We start from the raw sequence: 8,212 nt of genomic DNA, 5'->3' as shown, positions 1-8,212 counted from the left end.
ACAGCGGTAATTAAAGTTTAAAAGTCTCAAAAATGCTACTACTACTGTCACAAACTGAATGAATGTGAAGTATTTTGTTAAAGGAGATGAAAGCATAATTAAGGAGCACTGTTGGAGTGACTTTGATGGTTATTGGACTCAGGATTAATTTATTTGGATGCCCGCTGTATGAAGAAATTAAAGGATGGCGCAGAAGTGGAAACAATTCACAAAGGGATTAAACTGTTTAAAACACATGCTCAAACTAAGCCAGATTTTGCCGATGTGTTTATGTGGATTCAAAAGTCGTAAATAATCTAAAAAATGGAGGAGACCGATCTGATCGGAGCAACTGTGACAAATAATCCAACTGAAACCGGCATGGACAATGACTGTTTTAAAAATGCGCTTATCCAGAAAAGCCCTGTTTGGACAATTTACGGGCAGAAGAAACATTTCTCTTAAAGAAAGAATTATACATTTCTGCCTTTAATAGCTACTAACTTGAATTGTTATTCAAATAAATTAATAAATTATTTTTTATATTTTAATGTAGAGACAAGGCTTTTAGTGACAATCATGTATTACTTTACAATTATATGTAAAAAAAAAAAAAGAAAGATATTTGGCCTCAAATCATCTGAGGCCTGGCGCCCCCCCTGCGATCTTTGGCGCCCCCCAGGTTGGGAACCACTGACCTAGAGGCTGATACTTTGTAACCTTAGTGAAAAATCACCCTAACAGTAAAGAGTACATCTTCCTTCCAAATACCCACAAAGACCAGTTTTAACCCTGGAAGTTGGAACCAGTCCAGCGTTATAGTTTTAAATTCCAGTTAATCTATAAATTGTGAAGAGCTGGGGCACTTCTTCATTTAGCAGATGTAACTAATGTAGAGTATGAGTGTGGCACTCAAAGGTTATTATGTCCTCAGAATCCATTATCCAGCCTATGGAAGCGGTGACACAAAGAGGTGAATTTAGCTTCCAATGAGTCATGATTTAAGCCAGGAAATACAGCACGTATAAAAGATGGGAGTGACATAGCAGTTTATTATATTTCCGTTAATTTCACCCTCATCTGTTTCCTTCATGTTTCCAATCAAATCCAATTGGGTGGAAACTATTTGTAATAGCTGATCCTTATTTGCATCATAGACTGTCATCCAGGGTGTGGGTGCGAGAAATCGGATTTCGAAATTAAGATTACATTTATGAAGGAAGGAAATAAAGAAGAATCAAGATTGCAGTATGGCTCAACAGTTAGTGAATCAAGTGGTTTCAACCCCAGTGATAGACAACATTTTTTGTGCTGAAGTGTCCTTGAGAATGACCTTGAACCACTCACAAACATGGAGTAACATACTGTAATGTGCATTTTGATAAGAACGATATCCCTATGTATGGTTTTATATTAAAAAAAGATCAATAAACACTCTTAAAACTGTATTAATGTGGACACTGGAATACCAGCGTTAGAGCAGCTGGCCTGTAGCTGACCTTTCACTTTAAGATAAGGATAGATTGGAAGAGAATTTAGGTTAACTATAAAATTAGTATAGTATAGCAACATTTAAAAAGCTTGTCCATAGAAATCATTGTCAATCATGCTAGATATTGTGAGTAACCAAATGTTATGGTGTGTACATTAAGTCCCCTATCCTTTTCTCTCTTTCAATATTTGCATTTCTTACATTAAGAGGATTTCCTTCTCTCTACTGAATGCACATGTAAAGCTAGCACACATGCTATACATTATATATAGCCTCTTTGTCATTGTAATAACCTTAATTACGTCATGGCAATCCCTGGCTTCATACAAATAACAATGGTGCCAATGGGTTTAACACAACTCGGCATAGAGATGTTTGTGTACACCCAAAAGAGCACTCAACTCAGACTGGAGATTGGATATCCACAAATGCATTGGAATTATAAGGAGAAAAAACGACCAACAAAACATTTTTCCAAATTCCCTCACTGTTTATGGTGATCACAGCGTACCAGCACCCCTCACTGTTTCTCCTTTACAGCCAGTACTCTCAGTGTTTGTTCAAGCTTATCTATCCCCCAGCCCTCTTTCCACAATCACTCCTCTTATCAGAATTTGCGTGCACCATTGGGGTTTATTTGTGTCCTTGTCCATGGCAGCATGTTCTGCCCGTCCAGCCGTCACCTTGACATCTACGAAGTCATGCCATTAGGACATTAAAGCAATGTGCCTGGTTGTGGTGCCAATTACAAGTTAACTCACTGTAGGCACATATCTTGGCAGAGATGAAGGGATCTGTGTCATGCTGTGTGAATGAATCAGTTGTGTGTGTTTATGTGTGTGTGCAGCTACTGACAGAAGGTTATTAACCCTGAAGATGTATGTTAAACTGGTTTAAATAATAGCAATGTGTACTAATGTCCGTGGTAAGTTTAGAATAAATTACATAATCCTCCTCCTTAATTATACGCCTGTCTTGTGAAAGCTTTTATGTAGACTTTGTGTGTGATGATTATGCTGCAGGCAAGGGCTGAGCTGGCTGGTGTGGCATATGAACTGTTAATAATGGTTGATTACAGTTGGTAAGATTATTACCAGTTTGATCATTACTGTGTGCTTGGAAGACGCACTTCCTTGGCCTGCGTGCACACCCAAAATGATCACTGTGCTCTTTATCTTGAGAGAAAATCCATCCTTGAACCCTTTTAATTTAATTTCATAAAAGACTTATGTTCATACATACATGTGCATTCCTCTTTCACATCCCTGAGATACAAACATACAAGACCCACTTATAACATTGCTCAACAGCTATTGGTCAAAACTCTATACTGGAGGTTACCTTTACCTACTGTAAACTGTTTCTATCATATGCCAAAGAAACACACAGAAATAAAATAATAATAATAAATGCAATCTTTAAACTCTATCATTGAAAAAACATGCCTGATTTAATAAGCTGTTATTATGGGACAAGTCTTAATTACTCTAGATCACATTCAGTTGACATTCCTGTTTGAAATAATCATAAGGGTTTCATATTTTATCATTTTCATCTTGACGCAGCAGGTCTGCTAATCATTCTGAGCACCGGAATAAAAGATCTGGAGGGTAATGAGCTCTGACTGTGAGAGTTGGTGGGTAATGAGAGCTGACAATGGTTCGATTAACAGACTGAAACCCAAGGCATTCAAACTTTCTTGGCTGTGAACGAGGAGGGAAACCATCAGAGGAAGAGAGTGTGCTCTCTGACTGAAACCCTCATTCACACAATGTTACTTATATACTGTGCTATATACTAACTCTAACCCTAAGGGTATCACAAACAACAAAACTTGTGTTTGTGTTAGAAATCTATTCGAGCGCTGTTTGATTTCAGGGTTGAGACTCTCTTTCTGTTGTACAAGAACTTAAATGATAGCTTCAGGCGAGTTAAATCGATACTTCAGCGGTGCAGAGCCCGTTAGTCATGACTGATAGTGTCACAGAACAGAGCTGAAGCAAAGCAGTGACTCCTGATATTGTAATGTTAGCATCCCATGCAGAACAATATAAGTCAAGCCAGTGACAGTATCTTCATAGTAGTCAGCCTGGAGAGATAAAAGAGAAGTTATTACTCTACACGCCGCCAACTATCATCACCTAGAATCTCTCTCTGCGAGCAAGAGCTGATATCAGTCTGTGAAATAGCTAAAGACGTTTCCACCTCCTCCTTAGTAGAGCAGACGGAGCGCTTGCTAAAGCCACTGCAGTCAGTTTGGAAATTATTCGCACGGCCTGCAACATGAGCAGAGCCTGTGTCATATTGACACAGGCTCTGCTCAATTTCACCCTGAATCAGTGCATTTACAGTCCTATGGTCCTGTAGTGGTCGTGGTCTGGAATGCTCTTCGATTGAAGGGCTCTCACGAAGGTCTCTGTTCCCTCAAACTCCCCAGAGAAAGAGAGCTCGCCTGCTTCACAGCCTCCAACACATAGACGTCAAGCAGGGGAAATACCAGCGCAAGACCATTGTTTAAGCGTACACTCTATCTGCAGATAATTTGCTGGGAACAGCAGCCGAACTCTGACACATGCCGCCGCTACTTCTCCCTCTCGTGACTGTGTGTTTCATAAATCACATCATTAGGAAAAGGTCCACCTGGAAAACAGTTTAGGAGTGAGCAGTGTGAGAGCCAAATAGCGAGAGAGGCTAATCAAGTCACTGCCTTCTTAACCAGCATGTTTTTTATGATGCTGTACTGTTTTTGTTTATTGTTTAAGGTGGACGCACACAGCTAACGGTCTTCATTTCTTCTGTTTTAGGCGATGGTTGCATGTTACCCAGGGAACGGGGCGGGGTATGTCCGCCATGTTGACAACCCTAACGGTGACGGACGCTGCATCACGTGTATCTACTATCTCAACAAGGACTGGGATGTCAAGGTATAGTCATGATTGAGCTGCAGAGATTATTACATTAATCGAATAGTTTTGTTACTTTGACTATCAATTATTACATTTTTAGTAATTTTGCAAGAAAAACAAGTTTAATATTTCCCGATCCTGCCTCTTAAATGTGAATATGTTCTGGTTTCTTTACTCTTACATGATATTCAATAATATATATTTCAATTGGAAGAAAGCACACAATTTCAAAATGTAATTGTTCACCGTTTTCTGATTTTTAGAGAAAGCTAATTGGGAAAATATTAAACTTGTTGTTCAACTATGAAAATATCAAACATTGAAGCATTACGGTATGCCGGAGTAAATTAGGACCATCTTAAAATAATGTTAACAACTTGTGGGACTGTTTGTGTGTGCTTGTTTGTAGAAACAAGGAGGGCTGCTGCAGATCTACCCTGAAGGCAAAAATGTGGTAGCGAACATCAAACCTCTGTTTGACCGTCTGCTCATCTTCTGGTCCGACCGCAGGAACCCACATGAAGTCAAGCCAGCCTACGCCACTCGGTCAGTAAAATGATGCCAAACACAAACTCATGTGTAGTTCTGTCACTACTGATATTGTATGGGAAGAGACAGGGCACACTAATGTATAAATTATCTTTATATATTAACCATACCATTAACACATTTTTATTTATTTATTCAAATTAACAAAAAAACGAGTCGATGAATTACTACTTTTTTTTCCCTTTTGTAATGGGAGGTTTGTCTTCTAATGCATTTCAATCAGTTGGAAAGTGCCTCAAATAAATGATGCTGACATAATTAGACAGAAGTTAATTAAAAGCACTTGCACACGTACAGTTATTTACATACTAGCACCAAGTAGTTGTGTCCATCGGGGGAACATGATACTCTTTCACTCCTCTCTCTCCTCTCCTCTCCATCTTGCTGCTGGGGGGCGAGGTGGAGCTGAAAGCAGGAAGTATCTATTTCCTGAGGGGGTCGGTGGGAGGGGAGGGGAGGAAGGTTCGATTGCAGGACTCGTGCTGAAGAGGCACTGACACAAGAGACAGGAATAAACAAAACAGCCCCACCGGAGGGGCTTAAAACTGTAGAAATTAACCCTCTGCTGCCCTGGACATCTGCTGCAGTGTGCTGTTCTCGTTCATACAAGATATCATTTTTTGTTATCTAGCTGGGGAAAAGATACCTATCAAAGAACATCTTTGGTCCTTTTTAATTTGATTTGTGTGCTTTAACTTAATCCTTGTTAATGTTCTAAAGCAATTATATATTTTACTGATAAAATAGACAAGCTCTTGTGTTGTTATTATTATTAAGATCTCTTTTTCCTTCTTGTGTTTTACAGCTATGCCATCACAGTCTGGTACTTTGATGCAAAAGAGAGAGCTGAAGCTAAAGAGAAGTACAGATTGGGTAAGCTTCTGTAGTCCTAGCTTTTTTCTGCACTGGATCACCTTGTGTTGCATTTTGTACAACTTTATATTGTATTTGACTAATATTCTCTTTCTCTATCTCGCTTGTGTAGCAACAGGACAGAAAGGTGTTCAAGTGCCTGTCACCCAAAACAGCAGGACATAAATCTCAGCGTATCACTGGAGAGAAGTCTAAAAGTATTATGTGCCTTCTGAACTGCTAATGGACGTTGCAATCAAAAAGGGAGAGACCGTTCAATTGTCTGTCATCATAGCAGCTCCATGCCGGTCTACAGTGTCAGCTGTCAGACTGGCTGCGATGTGATCGGGCTACAGAACAGGGAAATGGCAAATATGGAGCACAAAAGGAGAAGAGAAAGATGTTGATGTCTCGCTGAATCTTGTATAAAGACAACAAACTGGAAGAAAAAAAACAGACTCCTTCATTTTATTTAGTTATTTTTCCCTGTTTGGTTTTCTGTGATGTTTTGATACATCAATACCTTTTTGTGCTGTAGTGTCATTTTCAAATTAAAACAAAAGATGGTGGAGAAAAGGGGGCCCTAGGAGTTGTCCCTGAATTCTTTCCCCCTTGCCTGGGTTTTGTCCACTTGTCTCATGATGTTGGCAAGTGGACAACAAGAGTGTAAAAACAGAGGCACGGGATAAAGAAAACAATCGGAAGACTCTCTCTGCCACTCATTCAGTCAGACCAGCCTAAAGCACCAACATTACAGGGATGCACTTAAAAATAGCATGAAGACAACTTTACACTGTAGTTTTACTCTATATAGCACAATCGGTAGAGTTCAAGTATTTCTGGACTTTACTCCAATATCAGGCTAGGACTGAAGAATATTGCCTCCAAATCTTAGTGCAACAAAATCACTGTTGTCCCAGCATGAACATTTCTTTTTTTGTAGTTGCAATGTGTGAAGCTGATTGTCTAGACTGCACCTAGACAACACAACAAGTTTTCTACATGACTGATGTGAAATGATAACTATTTGACATGGCTCACACTTTAAAGACGAGGCAATCTTTCCTTTGGTTCGGGGCAAAACAGGTGTGTGTGTGTGTGTGTGTGTGTGTGTGTGTGTGTGTGTGTGTGTGTGTGTGTGTGTGTGTGTGTGTGTGTGTGTGTGTGTGTGTGTGTGTGTGTGACTCTGACCCGTTCTGAAACAGTATGTATCTGCAGTGTGGAGATCAGTATAAGCACATAGTTAAACTATACACTGTATGTGAACTGCAGGGTCAAACTACTGCCTGCTCATGTGTGGGATCGGCTGTTTGTGTGTAAAAAAAAAATGTACCTGCACATGTATGTGGCAATTTACCGTGTATTTTAGATTGGTTAAAGAGAAGGTTATTTTCAAATGCACTTTATTGTTTGAAATGCTATGGGTGAATGATAGAAAAAGTATACTTAAAAATGTAGGTTAATGCCTTTATGCTGTGGATAATACGGCCATTTTAATGCAATAGAAACTAAAATGATGAGAACAAATGGAAATTGTTTGCCGTTTTTTTTATTTTGAAGTAATTAATAAAAACCTGTCTGTTTTGTACACAAAGACTTTGGTATTGATTTACTTCAAAAATCCCAGTTTTTTTTCAAATAGTGAAATGAGACCAAGTAAGCAGCAACACACATTTTCGAAAACGAGCAAGTTTGTTCTTTAGTTACAGCAACAACAAGCGTTTATGGTTTTTAATAAACTGTCTGCTTTGAGAGCACACAGATACACTTGGTAGGAGGCCTTTTAAACATCATCATAATCAAATACCGTCATACAAGATAATATTTTTTCTGTCTTTAAATGACATGAATTGATATATAAATGCAGTTAAAAAAAATAAAAGTACACCATGTACATATTCTGCTCTTTATAGTTAAAGGGGTGTCGCAATATTTTGGCAGTGTACCTGTCACATTTAAAAATCACACATATAATTGTTGTGTACATAATCTGGTGCCTCCTAACTCATTTATGTTCAATTATTTGTGTTCTCTTTTCACAGCCACGCTCACTTTCTCATTCATCCCAATAACATCAACGCTACAGACAATTCTGCACAAAGAAAAGGTCCATCAGAACACATGCACAGTCACAGAAGTTGTTCATTGGTGTATTTACATACATACTGAACAGATAAACAAACTATCCCAAAAGAGTACATTCCCTCAGTGTAACATAGTCTGGTGGAACAGTCCCACTTTCTCCCTAAACAAAAACTCATGTATGAATGATCAAGTTAACAGTCTAAGAAAATGGTAAATATAAACTGCACAGTGAACAAAATAAACACATTCTGATGCACCTTGTGATTGGCTGCTGTTTTGGCAGCACTCTTCAAACTTCCTTCTCTACTTTGCACACTCCTGGAGTATGACCGGAAATATGACCCATACA

General features: G+C 38.9%; 1 protein-coding gene across 1 annotated transcript in view; it reads left to right on the top strand.

Annotated features, from left to right (window-relative positions):
- Nucleotides 1-6,463, top strand: part of egln2 (egl-9 family hypoxia-inducible factor 2) — a 12,632-nt gene extending 6,169 nt beyond the window's left edge. The window contains exons 3-6 of the mRNA XM_010784364.1: nt 4,276-4,395; nt 4,787-4,923; nt 5,732-5,799; nt 5,912-6,463. Coding sequence (XP_010782666.1) covers nt 4,276-4,395; nt 4,787-4,923; nt 5,732-5,799; nt 5,912-5,964 — 378 coding nt within the window. The 3' untranslated portion in view covers nt 5,965-6,463. The remainder of the gene's footprint in view (nt 1-4,275; nt 4,396-4,786; nt 4,924-5,731; nt 5,800-5,911) is intronic.
- Nucleotides 6,464-8,212: the final 1,749 nt, after the last annotated feature.

Source organism: Notothenia coriiceps, unplaced genomic scaffold (assembly GCF_000735185.1).
Source record: "Notothenia coriiceps isolate Sejong01 unplaced genomic scaffold, NC01 NC01_scaffold00026393, whole genome shotgun sequence".
NCBI lineage: Eukaryota > Metazoa > Chordata > Actinopteri > Perciformes > Nototheniidae > Notothenia > Notothenia coriiceps.
This window is presented reverse-complemented; position numbering and strand designations above follow the sequence as displayed.